The sequence below is a fragment of the Dreissena polymorpha genome, chromosome 10 (assembly GCF_020536995.1).
Source record: "Dreissena polymorpha isolate Duluth1 chromosome 10, UMN_Dpol_1.0, whole genome shotgun sequence".
In the NCBI taxonomy this organism is placed as follows: Eukaryota; Metazoa; Mollusca; class Bivalvia; order Myida; family Dreissenidae; genus Dreissena; species Dreissena polymorpha.
The window spans coordinates 63,563,839-63,582,437 of NC_068364.1; the positions used below are offsets into that span (position 1 = coordinate 63,563,839).

At 34.4% G+C, this 18,599-nt stretch overlaps 1 protein-coding gene and 1 long non-coding RNA gene across 2 annotated transcripts; one reads left to right on the forward strand and one right to left on the reverse strand.

Annotated features, from left to right (window-relative positions):
• Positions 1-1,978: 1,978 nt before the first annotated feature.
• LOC127848450 (uncharacterized) lies at positions 1,979-4,091 on the reverse strand. Its single transcript, XR_008034513.1, has 4 exons — positions 3,922-4,091; positions 3,003-3,063; positions 2,636-2,724; positions 1,979-2,217 (listed from the first exon to the last, which is right to left on the reverse strand). It is a non-coding gene; the product is annotated as an uncharacterized LOC127848450 (long non-coding RNA).
• A 4,003-nt stretch (positions 4,092-8,094) lies between these two features.
• LOC127848444 (uncharacterized) lies at positions 8,095-18,118 on the forward strand. Its single transcript, XM_052380913.1, has 3 exons — positions 8,095-8,344; positions 14,681-14,827; positions 15,965-18,118. The coding sequence occupies exons 1-3, from the start codon at positions 8,149-8,151 to the stop codon at positions 16,135-16,137; spliced, it is 516 nt and encodes a 171-aa protein (XP_052236873.1). The 5' UTR covers positions 8,095-8,148; the 3' UTR covers positions 16,138-18,118.
• The last annotated feature ends 481 nt before the right edge of the window (positions 18,119-18,599 follow it).

An 18,599-nucleotide genomic window follows, 5' to 3' on the forward strand; every position in this document is an offset into this window, starting at 1 on the left:
GTTCTAAGTAAGGATAGTTAGTTAATAGTTAAACCTACAGAGGTAGTATAAACCCTGTATGTACAAGCCACAAGTAGTGGTGTACTTATCCTAGTTAAGGATTAGTACACATTGTTGAATAGGGATTCACAATAACTTTGATTGGTGTAACAATGGATCCTCATATTTTTCATGACAACTCTAGAAAAAATAGTAGAAGTGTGTAATTTTCAGCTGTGGAAATAAAAGGTGATGTTGACTTTACAAGAAGCCATGTGCAGTTTGTAACGGATGATTAACATAAGAGTAATAGTAGTAGGCAGAAAAAGTCAGACAGTGCCCAGTATAAGTATCCCCTAAGTCTGAGTCTGATGTAAATTCCCCTCATAGACCGCCTCTTCCAAGACATTACTTTAGGCGTCAAAAGTTTGACGAACAAAGGAACAGACCAGTTGATACTAATAAATCCAGCTACCTGAATTACAGAAACACTGAGAGCGTAATTTGGCCATTTAGACCGGTAATTTCGCGAACATATTGGATAAATGACGGATTTGATGAAAACTTATATTCCCCAAAACAAAAGACCTCAGAGCTCTTAAAGTTGTTACTGTGTTTGATGCAGAAAATCGATAAAACATTGGAACAGTCAGCAAACGGACGATTTGTTCGCACATTAGATTAAGCCTCTTGCTTTTGGCACGTGAAATTAAACAAAGACGATGCTTAGAAAACTAGTTTCAGAATTCCTGATAAAGGACATTTTATGTTTTCAGTTCTTCCTATGGGTGCTAAGAATGGGTGCTAAGAATGTTCCAGCTAGTTTCCAACGGTTCATGTCTTGGCAGGAGTACACTATGACAAATGCTTAGTGTATTTAGATGATGTATGTGTGATTGGTCAAACTTTTCAAGAGCCACTGGAGGCTTTTCATTTAGTTTTGGAAAGGTTTCAACTAGCAAATTTGAAGCTTAAACCATCTAAAGGCAGACTTTTTCAAAATGAGATCATATTTCTTGGGCACAAAGTTACTGGGGATGGTATTTCTTGTGATCCTGGATGAATTGAGACAATTAAAAGTTGGCCTTTTCCTCAAAAATATTAGGGATGTGAAAGCTTGGTTGGGACTTTGCGGCTATTACCGTTAGATGATTGCGCAGTTTGCAGAAATGGCACTTCCGTTAATAAAATTATCAAGAAAAAAAAGAGAAATTTAGATGAACCTTTGAACAACAAGGGGCGTTTAAGGAAAGTCTAACAAATCCGCCAGTTTTAGCGTTTCCTAATGAGAAAGGTGGTACATTTATACTTGACACTGATGCCAGTTGGGACACTATTTCAGGCATTATTTCCCAAGTACAAACTGGTCAAGAAAAAGTAATTGACAATGGTAGTAACATTCTCAACCAAGCTCAAACAAATTATTGCACAACTAAACGAGAGTTGCTGGCTGAAGTTCACTTTGTACAAGCATAAAAACATTACCTGATGGGGGAAAAATCTATTGTTAGGTCTGATCACAAGAGTTTGACATTTTAGAAAAAACTTCAAAGAACTAGATGGTATTTTGGCTAGATGGTTCACTATTTTAGGCGCATATGAATTTGACATTGTTTATAGGGAAGGCTCGAAGCACAGGAATGCTGATAGCTTGACAAGAAGGGTTAGTCGACCTTGTCATATAGATCAGTGTAGAGACTGACAAAGAAGATAAGTTTCAGAAAGCGACAAGTACTGAAGCTCATTGTCCAGATCAAACCCATATACCTAACATCATTTCTGAATCTAACGTTGATTGTGCTGATAACAATATGCAGCGTAACTGGTTAGCAGTTGGGGACAGGGAAGAGTTAAAAACTCTGCAAAAAGATACTTCTATAAGAGAACTTCTTAGATTAAAAAGTATTCACACTGACAAACCACTAAAGGATGAAGTCAATGTTCACACTGAAGGTGTTTTCAAGATGTTACTGTTTTTTGAGTCTTTAGTAGTCTTAGATGTAATATTTGACTAAACATTAGTCGAGGAATAAGTTTCCAACTCGTTGTGTCTGGCAGCTCTCCTTGAAATTAGAACTGAGATATTTGAGCATCTGCACTGTCAAAGATAATCTTGTCATCTTGGTAGGGATAGGACGATTGAAGCAATCAAGTGTTGATTTTATTGGCCAAAGTTTTACACAAATTTAGCATTATGGGTGTGTCAATGTGATCTGTGTGTCCAACGGAAACAGGGATCTGGAAAAGGAACAAACACATTAACATCAATAAATGCTTCAAGGGTTATGCAGACTCTTTCTGTAGACATAATGGGCCCACTTCCAAAAACAACAATGAATAAATTTTAGTATGTGGGGACTTTATCAAATGGGATATGGCATTTGCTCTACTAAACCAAACTGCACAAACAGCAGTATTCTTATTGTTTGGTTTTCCTTCACAGATTCATACTGAACATTCAATTCGATTTGTTCATTGTAAAATATAGAGAAACCCCGATTTTGTCCTTATAACCCCAAATCAGATGGTATGATTGAAAGATGTAAGAACACCATTATTTCCATGTTAAAATGTTTGTATCTCAGGCAGATAATATTCGAGATAGGGATAAACATTAAAACAATATCATGGCTGCATATAGGTTTACACAGCATACTAGTACTGATTGCCCTCCAAATCTCTAGATGCTGGGACGTGAGGTTGATACTTCCTTGTATTTGATAGTGGGACCCCCTCCATCGCAAACTGAAATAGAATGCCAAGTAAAATATGTTGAATGTGTAAACATGCTTTTAGGAATGCACATCAATTTACATTTACACATTTGGAAATTTCTGCCACGCGGCAGAATAAATATTATGATAGAGGTTTGAAGCCTCGAAAATTCCATACAAATGATTTAGTATGGTGGTAGTATCCTCCACTAGCAACTCAAAAACAAGGGTTCGGAAAGACTGGCCCTTATACCGTGTTAGAGACAATTAATGTACTAACATACCAAGTTCAGAAAGATTCTAACTCACCAATATTAGTCCTGCATGTTGATCAGTTGAAACCCTATTAAGGACCTATGCCGTCAAAGATCTGTAATCACAAATTAGCTCCAATAACAAATAAACATGTCCAAGATGAACCTTACATACCCCTGGACACGGAGGGAACGTGTAATTTAACCTCGAAAAATATTTGACCCTCGTTGATAAGCCTTTATTTATAAGGCTATGTAAAAAGTCTTATGTAATAGGGTGTTGTCTGGTTAGGAAATAGACACTTGTAAATATGATGTTGTACAATTAATGTAATATTATTGGGCTAGTTGATAAACTCATGATGTAATGTTGAATTGTATATTATATCATGCATTACTTGTATGCAATAGGTAGAAGAGTGATATCAGTATAGTCTTTTGAATAGTGTTGAAATGACATTATTTTGCTTTGCTTTTTAATGTGCATATGTTGTAATATAATGTATTATACATTAACTTACAACAGTTTATGTTTTATCTAGTTATACAATATAATATACTAAACATTAAAATGTTGTGCCAATTTTTGCTTAGAGGTACTGAGTCAGATTATTTAAGAATAAATAATACAAGTTACAAACATTTTTGTATATATTTTGTTAAATTTTATATTAACATTTAGATGGCTAGCAACATGGAAGCTAGAGAACCTTTTCCAATGTTCAAGACATTCAAATGCAAAGTTGAGACTTGTCTGCTCAACGGTGAACGACCATTTGAAACAATGAAAAATTATCGAAAGCATGGGCATAAATAACATGTGCCGTTCTATTTGAACTGTATGTGTATTTCATGCCGAACGATGTGCAAACCAAGGAATGAGGCACGGCGACACTTCCAGTTTAACAAAACCAGTGTGTCGTCAGGGACATGTGTGTGAGGAAAAGAAGATTGTCAGTCCATTCTGCAGGTACCTGGTCTGGTGACCAATCACAGACAGGCTACAACCCAGGAGAGGGCCGAAATGATCCGACAGGAACAAGCAGCGACTATGCGCCAAAGGAGGGCGTTGATTGATCAAGACATAGCAAGATGCCTGACGAGGGTAGACTTTGTGAACATCGATTACACTGATGACATTGAACGATCATTACTATGAAATAAAGATAATAAATAAATCATATTACTTTTGTTTTTGATAACATTAAAATTGACTTTAAATATATAGTAACACAATAATACTAAAAAAATATATTTAAATTAGATATACGTTCAATGGTCATGAAAGCATAACAAGCATTTAATACGAAATGTAACTTACCCTAAAAGTAACTAACCCTCACACATCCATTCACGAGGCTATTTAAATATATTAAACGGAACACAAAAATAACGACGATCCAAGCAGAAATACTTGCTATGATACAGGTGAATCCTGGTGGTTTCGTGTAAATGAATGCCGGGGTGTGCGCCACCGTCTCGATGGCTCCCCATATTGTGGAGCACAGCATCAGAACGGAGGCGGCGATCTCAATGTGCCTCGCTTGGAGAATGACTACAGCTCAAAATCGGAAAATCATGTGTAATTCGTATAACAATTATTCCATGTCACTATGAATATTTTGTTTTGTTTGTTGATGTTCACAATCACACTCAGCGCATAAAAATAAAGCTTAATTTGATAAAAGTAACTCAATCATTAGTCAAGAGAAACGTGAAGTAAATATTTTGCATAAACATTTATAACTATTATTTAAAAATCGGCAGATGGATACTTGTCAATTCTGTGTGTTAATATTCACATGTTTATGAGTTTAGACATATTAAGGACATTTTGATATTTATCATAATCATAAAGACTTGACGTTGTTAACAATGTTGAACTTCTAAAAATTGGCAATTATTGATGCTTTTGAACGGCATGATTTCGCTAAACAAACTGACACAATCGTTGCAATTATTTTTACAGGATTTTAGAATTTTTTATCGTAATGTATTTTCTTTAACCGATTTATGCCTAGCGTCTAGAAAAAAGGCGTCTCATCAGGGTCTGCGCTGATTGCTTAAATGAATTTCTATATTTGAAATATAGAAATAAGTTTACTAGACATCCCAAATTTTGGAAATAAATTGATCCAATTTAGCACGATAGGAGAGTCCATGATGAATAAATGGGTTAATTATAAGGAAATATGTTCTTGCGCTTACATTTAAGAAGAGATTTTTTTTTATTTAAAAAATGAATAAGTTTGATATTGATGAACATCGATTACCTCACAAATCGACGCATAAACACAATAATAATACAATACTCAGGCATTACCGAGTTTCTGAAACGAATATGAATTGCTTGCAAAATTATGCAAAAGGAAGTTAATTTCTTGATTGTGTGTGTTTATTTTAATAAATATTATGCATTCTCTACACCAATAACATTTTAAGAAATAATAATTTAGCCGTTATCTTATAAAAGTTAAGCTTGATGTGAGTAATCAACTGCGCTGGAATAGCAAAAAGAAACTTTAATGATAATTTCACGCCGTGTTTGGAAATTTGAGTCAGTCATCGCAATATTTTTATTTGGTTATTAGAAATGACATGCCTTACTTTTGTAGCGGATATTCAACATTCTTTGAGTTTTAAATGCGATTATTATTTTAAAAATAAAACAATTTTAAAACCAAAATAAACAAAGAATCCTTAAAAAAGATAACTTGAATTTTTTAAATGAAAATATTTTAAATTTCAGTTGGAACAAAATAATTTTGTGTTTTTTAATTGGATGTAATAATATATTTGGTAATAACTTATTTTGAAAATGATCCTTATTATTGGAAAAAAATGAACGTGGAAACCTTGTCTTGTTATTCATTAAAGCATTAAATGAGTAATATCGGTAACAATACATAGAACTAATAATTAAAAATACACTTAATGATATCTATGCATGCTCATTTATTAATGAAACACAAAGCAACGCTTATTTATAAGTTGTCAGAGTAATACAATACATTTATACGTTCAAATTAATGCTATGTGAAGCGTCGCATTCGCGTTATGGATATGGTCACAGGTGTCCGCCTAATCTGAGTAATACAATACATTTATACGTTCAAATTAATGCTATGTGAAGCGTCGCTTTCGCGTAATGGATATGGTCACAGGTGTCCGCCTAACAATCGGTCCGTGGAGGTAACCAATGTTCTTTTGATACAGGTAAATGGCTAACCTGACAACCACTGATATTCAAACTTCATTATGGCTGGACCTGAACAAATATTTGATTTCGACAGCTGTTGTACAGATAAATACCCCTGGTTTCAAATTACATAGATGCTAGATGTGTGCGCGTACTTGCCATGGTCTCACCTTAAAGATTATAACCAAGTTTCATTTAACTACTTCTAAACTTTTACCCAATATAACCCAATATTATCTTTCATATATTGTGATATGTGGTTTAAAACTTTAAATGGTTTATAAAATGGTAGTTTATATACTCTTTATGTAATAAAACCAACTCTGTCTCATTAGTTTCAAGTTTTGTATCGATTTTAAAGACATGTTTAATATCAACGTCATAAACATGTGAAGTTTCACATTTTACGACATGTTAGTTATCACATTCAAAGAAATGTTAAACATCTCATGTAAAAACTTGTAATAAATCAATGAAATTAAGATCTACTATGTCAGATTATCTGATTTTTTTCAATTTGTAAAAATTATGGGTCTTTAAACGTTTGAGAATGTGTTTTGTTTGACATTAAGCAATGTACACGAACACCCGCATGTATCAAGTGAGCTGTTGTTTCAACTAGCATAATAGCGCAAAATCAATTTTATAAGTTGAAATTGTGGACGTTTGTTTAAATTTCATTGAAAAAGCTTTGTATTTGCATTAGCCGTTTGTTCATATTGCAAGTTTACTTATTTTGTATATGCATTTAATGAAGTAAAATATAAACTCTCCCACATTTGTGTTCATTTAACACGCTCTTATATGTAATGGACCTTAATATGCTACTCATGGTTGATTTTAATTTTCGGAGAAAGATAACTGTTTTAACAGGATGTCTTCTTCTTTAAATTATTTTATTTTCCTTATTTGTGTTCATGAACCACGCTCATACTTATACTGCACGTCATGTAACTCATGATTGGAGAAAGAAAACAGTTTTTACAGGAAGTCTGCTTATTCGATTTTTTTTAAAATTTTCTCTTCCTTATTTTTGTTCACTTATCGCGCTCTTATATTTAAAGGGTCTTATGTTACTCATTGTTGATTTTTATTTATTGAGAAACATACGTGTTTTAACAGAAAGTCATTATTGCGAAATCCAAGATGTCATCAGCTATTGTGTTTAAATGATTAGCAAAAATTTTGAGATGTTGATGGCAAATTTAGCTTTTATTTAGATTGAAACAATTTTGATATCACTTTGTAGCCTTAGTTTAACATGACTTACCCGAAGTCTTACGATTTAATCCTCCCTTTACTTATAGTTGTTTTCTTCACATTTTGCTGCCTGTGCAAGTAGTACATCGGTTTTACGTGTTCGGCAAACAGACAGACGCTCGTCAATCGATTAACAATTAGATCACTTTTCCTAAATCGTTCCCCCTGGGTTCATCTTAGAGTAAATAAACTCAAAGTTTAAACAACTTAAATTGAAAAATGTGGAACGAAAAACCTTTAGGCACCAGTTAACTAACACTGATTAAAATGTGCAACTACATTTTGCTATGGCTTCTTGTTAAACCTTAATTGTTACTTTTAATGTTATATATCTAATTATTTTATTAGTTATTAGTATCGAGTCCTTTCAAATTGCTAAACGTTTAAGTTGTGCATAAAAGCGTATTGTGTTTGTAGTGAAATTTTATAATTAAGGTACCGGGTACTTGCAATTTGTAATTATGGGTGTTCTCTTCTTTAAATTTGATACTGACGGTTTATAGTTGAAACGTGACTAAAACACCCACACGATGCTTTATTGTTTTTTTTGTCCAACCGTGAACACGTTCATTTTAATGTCGCTTTAAAACCTTCCAAATTCTGCAGTTGTCGTGATAATATAAGTTACATGAAGGTAAATTTGAAACGTATCGCCCTTACTTACACGCTCATTCACATCAAACCCGATTAACGCGACAGTGCTACGATTCAATACGTTGTTCGTGAAACTCTCGTTTTCAATATGGATGCCAAGGCTGGTGTGTTAATGTCGATCATCGCTTGTGTGATGAATATCATCGGTCTGGCCATTCCTTACTGGCTTGAATTTTCGCGTTCTGAGGCTGGTCAGTCAGTCAGCTACAATTATGGACTTTGGTCAATGTGCGCACATGAGGAAAGCTTTTACAAGTGTGCTGTTTTTAAATCAGAGACAGTCCGTAAGTTCTTTTTGTTCAGTTAGTTCAAACATATTAATCGATGATAATGGCAGCCCAAGGCGTGTTAAAATTATTTTGGGTTCGTTAGTTCGCTTCGTTAAAAGAGCAAGGTCTTAATAGCATTTGCGAATTTTGAATTCGCTGTCAGTGATGGCCCAGGACCTTGACCCGTCCGATTGCTTAGCGAGCTTTATATCCACTAAGCGACCGCGACATTCGTTAAGTTAAATTTTAATTTATAACATATTGTGCATATCATATTCTTTAACTAAAAATATGAATAAAAACAACAACGTTATGCAAGTAATGTATTATTATTTTTCAATTATAAGGGTTAAGTTGATCTTGTAAATGAAATAATAATTACACATGAAGTAAAATAAAAAAAATCAAATAGACATATAAACTTAAAAAAAGGCAAATACAATAAAATTAAGCTGTGCGTGGTTTTCTATATAATCAAAAAGTTATTTTGAGAAGCATACCAACTTAGGAACTATTGCAGGAAAAACCCGAATTTAAATTGCGCTGTGATGTAAATTATATTTTTGTTTACATAATTGCACTTTTCACAATATTTTCCGTATACTAATCAAATATTATATAATTTAAAATTAGAAAATTGATCTGTTCATAGGCGGTGATCCAATGTTTTATTAAAATGTGTTTATGTTTATCATTTTCTTGTTCCCGAGGCGTATCACTGTGAAATTGATTACATGCTTTAAATGAAGTACCCCGAAGTGAAACGTACTACCTCAAGCTGCTGCCGTACTACCTCAAGCTGCTGCAACAAAAGTTGCATTGGGTTTCTCTGTATATAATTGTCCGTATCTATCATATTCCTTTTCGTCAATTGGAGCTTAGGGTTAAAATAAACTTTACCCTAGTTGTAAGCATTTGTTTTGAGGTATCAACAATAATTGTCGATTTCGGAAATTACATTTGCAGTTTTTGTTAAATTTTATACTTGAACTTGTTTTCATAAACTTGTCACAATATTGTGTTATCAAACATGAAGAGGAGTTTATTGATTTTTAAAATAACACGTCATATATACTATGTGAGTTTAACAAAGGCAAAATGATTAGTTCACCTCTCGGTCAAGAACGAGTTGTTCAACACTTGACGTCCAGTTATAATTGTAGCTGTTAGCTTTTAAATCAAGTTCTTTATCGTAATTAAATGTAAATAATTGCATCTCTTTATTAATTGTAAAGAAATAAAATTCGAAAATTATTTAGTTATTGTTCAGTGTTTATCAACCATATATCTATAAAATATTTCATAGTAAATAAGCTGTATGTTTACTGACCGTTAAATTTCGGAGGTATCACGTCAATGTCGAAAATGGGTCAGCAGAGGTCAAATCATATATAACGACATTGTTTAGACATATTAAACACTTTTTTTATTTCCCTAAAGGAAGCTTTTTTATTCGATCGATATGCATTTGTAACAATCAGTTTTGCTTTTTTGCTTTTTTTAGTATTGTTAAAACTTTAAAAGACTATTAGCGTTTATGAAAACCTTTTGAAATCAACTGGGGTAAAACAGCAAAATCAGTTTGTCGAATGATGTAAGAACCTCGTGAAATATCGAGGATTTTTTTCGAACGTAATCAATCTTGCTAAAACTGTCTGTAGTTTTTATACTTGCACAATTTATAACTTTTTCATCTGAGGCTTAACTATTTTGTAAGACGACTTATATTTTGTTCTGATTTTGATGAACTTTGTAAAAAACGTATAACGCGTACTCATCTACTACGTTCGCATAATAGGGAGACAATCGTTTAACAAAAAAAGATAAGCAAGCATATATGCTATCTTCTCGTCCTTTCGTGCCTCTTAACTATTTTTACCGCGCATGCGCATACACTGGCTGGTATTTTAAGCATTGTTTAACTTTTATTTCGTCATTAAAATACTATATTAAAACGAAACACAAAGAAAACAGTATTTGTTTACATATTTGCTATATATTTACCTCGTTAAGGTGAAGGTCAATGATCTGTATCATGCAAAAGAAATTTCTTATTGGATTCGTGCTCTTTCTTGACCGCGTTCTAAATGGGGCACCATGTGGGGAATTTTCTTATAAATCATATATTTAAATGGCTATTTTCTTCGACACACTGGCACGTGTATAACTCGATATTGGCGTTTTATTTTATAATATAATATTCCATCCGAGAGCATGTATGTAATGATTTTAATCAACTTATTAATTGTGTTTTAAATTAAATCTTCTTTTTACACGTACAAATAACATATATAAACGAAACTTTAACATCGTAAGTAACACAATTGACCCACGTCCGATTAGCTGCACAACTAAACATCACAATGAGGACATACGAAACGGTCGTTTCTCCTCACAACGCGCGTTTTCGTGCAGAATTTTAGGTGCTCCCAGTGGCTGCAAATGGTGCACTCGCCCCACGTGAGGATTTTTAAGAACGTCGAGTCGGGCAGGTTTGGTGGCGATATCATCCTGCAGACGCAGCACAGGTCTTTTTTCTTCCGGCTCGAACTCCATCTCAGAATCACTGCACAATGCGTCTTTTGCTGTGGCAGTAGACTTGTTTTGGAATTGAGATTCCGATAGGCGCTTTCTGCATGTTTTGCCTTTTTTCGCCGATGTTGTTGTTGCATGCGTTGAGGTTGTTGATGTACTGAGAGTTGCGTTTTCTTTATCGTATGTTTGCAGCTCCTCAGCTTATGCTTCTTCTGTAATAGCCTTCCCCCCTGGCTTGTGTTTTGTGTTTTTGGCTTTAGGTTGCTTAGAGGCCTGGCAGACGCATGTAAACTTTTTTCAGCCTTCAACAAGAGGTTCTTTTCAACTGCTTCTTTTCCGGATTTAATTGCCATAATTTTGAGCAGGGGTGATGTCTCTCGGAAGGCTTCGCTTGGATAAAGCTTATCTGCAGGAACAACCTCTGGGCAGCATGGGAAAATGCCAGTTTTTCGGAAGCCTGCGACTATGTTGGCTGGAACCATGGCCTTTAGATATGCTTTGCAAGCAATTTTCGCCATCATATATTTCGTGACAGTTTCACCAATGTGCTCCTGCATAAACTTGGCACATTCACGGTAGTTATATGATTTGAATGGGCCGAAAATCGACACGTCCAGAGGTTGCAGGATGTGCGATGTGTGGGCAGGCAAAACAAAGAGGATGATATTCTCTGCTTTGGCCCATTCAGTTAGTTGCCTGGAAACATGCGAGGAGTGGCCGTCATAAATGACAAGTATCGGCGCTTGGTCCGTTGAACCCCTGCATACATTCGGGAGGAAATGGTCCTTCAAATAATGCTGGAATATTTCGGCATTTGACCAGCCACTTTCGGACATTGTGAATTTCGAACCAGGTGACGAGCCGTTCATTAGTTCAGGGTTACTTCGTTTCCCTTTGAAGACGAAAAATGGTGGTATATGATTACCGGCTGCGTTAGCGCATGCGATTAATGTTGTGGTTGTTGAGCGGGGCGAGGTAACAGCCTGCGGCTTACTGCCAGTGGCAGCGATGACATTAGGGGGCCTGTGTTCGGGTTGAATCCCGGTTTCATCTATGTTGTAGATGAGAAGAGGTTTGTCGGTCAGATTGTGTTTTTCCACTACTTCCCCGAGGTTTTTGAAGTAGCTTTCAACGATCTCCGGCGTTGAGTTTTTCGCACGGCCACTATCCAGGGCGCGTGGTTTTATGGAAGAGAGCCTGTCTGTCCATCTCTTCAGAAAGCCATACAACCAATTTATACTTAGTGGCTTGTTGGTAGGGTTGGATCTACTTTCCCTTTTACACGATCTCTTAATGTTTGAATTGGCACATTATATGTCAATGCAGCCCTTTTAACTGGCATCCCTTTCTCCTTTACCGCAGCATAAGCATTTTTGAGGGATTCTAGACTGTACCTACGATATTTATGATCCGGTATTTTGGTAGGGTTCGGCTGAAAACAAATATGTAGTTAACTAGACGACAAATAAACTTTTTTTCGATCAGATAACTTTTTGATCATATGTTTATTTGTGAATGTATAAAAATGTCAAGAATCAGAATGATTATTTCAATGTTGATGGATCAATAAACATGGTAAATTTATATTGGGAACTGTCAGATTCTATAAACAATGCGCTAATTGATATTTAATTTCTTTGCACACCATGCGTTGTTCTTCAGTCAGTAACAATACCCCGTTGGGACCCTCAAAGCGCTCCCAAATCAATAGAGCGTTTACTTTGGTACAAATACATAACAAAATGGCTGACATATGTAAACAGAGTTTGGAAACTCATTTGTATTAAGGTGTAAGTGACCTATAAGGCATTCATACTTGATTAAATAATTAGTTAAACGTTAATTTTAGCATTTTATTTACGTGTTGTGGGACATTACCTGTTTAAATCGCATTTTCCACGGCAAAATACACAACAGTTGTAAAGGCTCGATCAACTTGCATAGAAACCGGGCACGTGCAGTATTTGGTGACAGCGATAATGACGTATTAAAATGAGCACGAATCCAATGAGAAGACACGAAAGTATGAGAATGAGGCATAATTGAAGTCTTCAAGACTGTCAGAACCACTGAAATGGAAATTAAATAAGCTTTAATTTGATAGAAAATGCCATGTTATTGTTTGGCATTTGATTATACCAGGTGGTAAGTTTTTATTTAGAAACAACTTCCCAATCACAATTAATAAACGAATATACTATCTTTTTCCACTACTAATTATTGGTTTTGATATCTACTATAAACTGTTTCACCTTATGAACATTTCACGGGCCTAATAAGGTAACGTCCATCATTTTAAAGTCTTAATAAAAATGTTAAAAACATCTTTGGAAACATATCTTTTGTCAAATTGAGTTATTAAGTATTTGCTGAGACATTGTATTGTATTTAAGAAATAAACTTTGTAAAACTTAAATTAGTGAATGAATTATAAACATAATCTAAGAATATTGTTGCAATCCGCTATACTTTATAAAAATACTGATTCTGTTAATAATTTAATAGCAGGCTAGGCTTAATGTTTTGCCTTCCTACTTATAATTTGTCATTTGAACTAAAACATAGATTTACAATTAATTCCGACTATTAATCAGTTTTCAGATCAATTACCTGAAAATAGACAATTATGCGTTTGCATTATACCATGGCCTACACACAAAGAAATATAATCGTTTCCAAAAACTGATTGTGTAAAGAGTGTTGTTGCCAATGAGACCAAATGCGCATACACATTGGTTATTATATAACCGTATATGCTGCTGTCTTTGCGGCGTAAGTGTTCATTTTCACCTCATGTTCGAACCCCCAAATTTTACACCAGAAAACCCGATACCTTGTGGGCAGTGCTCGTTATTTTAGCATTAACTAACATAGGGTAAGTAAATTGGATATATATAATATATACAAACCACATATACACTTATTAAGACATGATTCTATGTACCTAACCAATTAATTAATGTGACAAAGCAGTCAAGTCTTTCTTTACATTTTCCAAAATAGTGTTGGTGAAAAGAAATAAAAAGTTTTTTCGTCACCTAAAAGAATTATAAAGTCACTGCTCACATAAGGTTTCCTGGTCTTCTCCAGATGGTATCCATTTTTTTTCAACATGGTTATAATAAAAAACGCAAATTTCTTCACAAGAAATAGTTTTCTGGGGCAACCCTGCTGAGAGGTTATGGCAGACATAGTGAAGTTTGTATAAATCCTTTAATTATTGTAGTGGCTTGCAAATTAAAGCAGTTTTTCTTCCCTAAATGCCCGAACATGGCCCTTTTTGCCCGATCTTCTACTTCAGGGAGACACAGTTCGCTCTTTTTTTTAAAGAAAATGTGTCAGGATTTTTTCTACATGTAGGCTAATACCTTTGTTATCAATGATAATACACAGTTGTTTCAAATTGGACTTTGGCAATTTACTAACCCTATGTAAGTTCATGCTAAAATGACTAGCACTGCTCCAATGGTATTACACTGCGCTCAAGGTATCGGGTTTCCTGGGGTGAATTTGTGTGCGACGACATGCAAATTGAAAGGAATGTTCAACCAGATAATGACTATTATACACAACATTTGACCTCACGTTGAGCACCTCATTAGCATATTTATATATGCTTATTATATAGGATATGCCTCAGCGAGATTATTTTAACTTAAAGAGCTCAAAATTACAATCGTAATGGCATAGTAGGACATCCATAAACTAAAGCAACGCATGGATTGATATCTTATTACGGCCACGATCCTTTTAGAGTTGTGTCTCGCAAAGCTATGTCGTTATATTACAGTAACCATTTATACTTTTGTGTTTCAGCTGATGTTTTTCTGCAAGCGAGGTACATAGAGATCGCGGCCTCCATCCTGATGTTCTTCTCCATAATATGGGGAGTCGTCCAAACGGTCTTGCATACCCCTAAAGCCCTGTTCACGAAACCATCAGGAGTCGTGTGTTTCATAGCAGGTATTGTTTGTTTGGAGTGTCGTCGCTGTAAACACTACCTTAATCATATCATCATTATTTTTATATGTGCACACTTTCTTCGCCAACCCTTCCATATTATCTGACGCAAACGGCAATATTTATCAATACATTCAATAACACATGACAAATGCATGCATACCTTTCATAAGAACATGAAACACTCGTACTTGCATCTTGTATATGCAAGGCACGTGTGACCCGTGGTATTGATTTAAAAAGTCTGAAAATTATACAATTTAAGATGGTCAGTCATTGAATTACGTTCTGCGTTGACGACAGGCCAACGAATAGTTATCCTAAGGTCACAAGAAGTTGCTTGTACGGAGTCCGTATGATGGCAAATATGTTTTGGATCTTTCGCGTCCTTGCGAATAAATAAAGCTCATCTACAGTGACTCCAAAGATACTTCTAAAGGGTTTGCTCGCTATTCGCAAATAATTTTGTTCACAACAAACCCGATTTACAAAAGCATAATATTTCGAATTAGCGTATCAAAACTCGTAATTTTGAAAATTATTAAAATATATTTCGTCTATTGATAATTTCAAATTACAATTGGTAACATATTAGCGCTAATGTACCGTTGTTTATGTGGAAATTAAGTGTGTCACTTATTGCATAAAATAAGTTATTTAAAGTCTAAGCCGTAATCACGTAAAAACGTGATTTTGCGTTTGATTTCGTTCCAAAAAGCCGGGTTCAAATTACGATGAGGACAGTTTTTCTTTCAACGTTATTATTGATTTCATTATTAATTAAGATTATTCCAAATACGTTACAGTTGGCGGTAAATGCATTTATAAAGGTTTTATTGCAAAACTAGACATATCTTTAATAGTTTGAATATAATTATAATGATTATCATACTATTCATACTTCGTTATATGTTCCTCTTTTGTTGTATTCTATCCTCTTAATCGACTATTAAACTAGGCAGTCGTGTATGAAGTGGTGATGATGATGATAAGGTCATGTGGATGCTTCTGATTGAAATGATGATGATGATGATGATGATGACGATTATGATGATGAAGATGCGTTTTGCGTTGCTAATGACGCTGCTGCTGATATAGTTGCACATGCTGTTGCTGATGATTGCGACTCACGTGTTACAGGTATTCTGGCACTGGTGGGATGCATAGTGTTCGCGGCAAACAGCTTCATCAAGACGATGATGACAGGCTATCACTATCACGCAGGGTTCGCCATGTGTATCATAGCCGGAGTGTTGAGCCTGGTAAGCGGCATACTATATATGTTGGCTAAAAAGGGCACACAGCACACTTAGGAAACGCAGAAAAAGGGTTCGCTTCACATAGTGAATTTAAAATTGTTACTTTCGACAGTAAAAACCTCAACTGTAATATTTGGTTAATCAATGTACACGAATTTTGAAAGTAATTGTTAACATATGTTCTCTAAAGCATTTGTAGATTCACTTTTGTTACAGTAATTGATATTTCGTTCTTTTATATGAAAACATCATAAGTTGTAAGCAATATTTTAAAGTTGCTATATGTTCATCGTTTTAAAATCGCTATATATAAATTTCTTACATTAATCTAACTTTACGTGTTAACAGGCCATCAGCGTTGGCCTCAATGGCCTAAACAAATTATGTAGGCCCTATTCAGATACCGAAAAGTCCTTGTCTAATTTTAGAAATGCTTTCTACAAGGAATCTTTTGTGCGATATTATTTCTATGATTACTATACTATTAAATGTTTGTCAACAAACTGCATTTGATGATTGATGTATTCTTTAGATTGCAAAAAGTTGTTTCGCATTATTGTATTTGTGCCACAATCTGTGAAGAAGCGGCTTTAATCACGAAGGTATTTATTGAATGTAAACATTATCAACAACAGCCAACTAATAATATTTACAGGCGATTGCATCTTTAACATGTCATTTGAAACCTGTCTTTAAAAGCCACGTTTGGCACAAAATACTTATTCTTGTCACACGAATTAAATGTCTTTTAGTTAAAAAATGTAGAAAAGTGTAGTCAGTCGTCGTGTAGAACATTATTTGAAATTATTGGTGTTCGGCGAAAATTCACTTTGGTTGATAAAGATAACCCAATCTATTATAATGCAAAAACGTGTTTTATTAAGGATAATTTGTAATAAAGGAAATATTTAGCGCGATTCGTCAGGTGATGCACTGCGCTCCAAGTTGGTTGCACATGCGTCCAATTTGTTTATGTCAAAACTGAATGGTCAGTTAATGCTGTCGTTAAATATATATTTGACCAACAATTAAAGAGAAATGACTATAATATATTTTATAACCATATCTAACACCATTCATTGATAACAAAATTGACTTAGACATTTATCACAAAATGTCACATAATTGACTGGTGTTCCACCATGACTCCTTTGAAAAAGTGGGAATCTTTAAACATCAGAAATAGAAGAGTGAATGACAAATCTGGACAACACGACATAAAACAAAAGCAATGTTTAAAGATTGTGCCAACACTTGGAACGGTCAAACAAAAATCAATGAGATAGTAAGTACACATAACACAGACACACACAAGCAAAACGTGATTCATTCTGGGATCACTGACTTGGAACGTTTAAGGAAGAAACACATTGGGGTATTAAAAGCTTAAACGGCATGTCTAACCTGACACTTAGCCTTTTAGTTTATCAATTGATGTCACATGTTTTAAAAACTTGTTGATTCACATTCTGAAGATGAATGTCATTCATATTTCGAATTCACAATACATATCAAGAAGTGAAACTTCTATAAGTATGTGAAACTTCTATAAGTACTTATACACAAACAACAGTCTCTAACAGAGGGCGTCTTACTGGTCAATACTTGCTGTAAAACCATGATGTTGTCTGAGACGGCAAGCATGTCACATCCAAAAAAGCATCTTTCACTTCATCACTGGAATCGGTTCAGTCACCAAAAAAATACATTGAAAAGAATAATCATACGAGATCAGATGTGGCTATTGTTGTTTTATGATTAACGATCGAAAAATCAAAGAACACTTAACAATTTAACAATAGGTTGCAACTATGGGTGGTATTGATACGTTTTGTCAATTAGTAATTATAAAATAAGTAATCAATATTGTACTCGTATAATTGATTTGTTAGCTTAGCCCAGTATGCCATGTATCCAATATTCATGATTATATGCACACAATAAAACATTTCATTTTTGATTCAATGTATGTCTCAAATGACGGAAGATGTATACAATAGCTACGTGCAAAAGTAATAGAGTATATTAGTGAAGATAAACAACAGATCACTTGGGCAACTTTGTGTTCCCCTACATACAAATCTTTTATATACATGTATCACAAGAAGTACCCTTACACCCTAATATGTATTACGTTTGTCGTGACAATAACATGATTTGCAATTCCTACTTACATACGACATGGGCAAATAGAATCATTATAACGATTATAATATATAAGTATTCCAAGCTGGCATTTTAGCTGTGGTTGATCGCGTGTGCATCTGCCTTAAACAACACTTGTTTGTAAACATTGTATTAATTAAGAAAAGGAATTGTATTACGAAGAAAAAATATGATTTTCATTCGTTCTCCTATATTATAAATTCAATGTGTGTTGTAACAATGAAACCCAAATCAATTGAAGTATTTTTCTATAACAACAAAGTTAATAATGCAATACTTAAAACACACATTTTTTCCAAATAAAATATAGTCACATACTTTTATAAATGTGTGCGATCTATAAAGCGCTA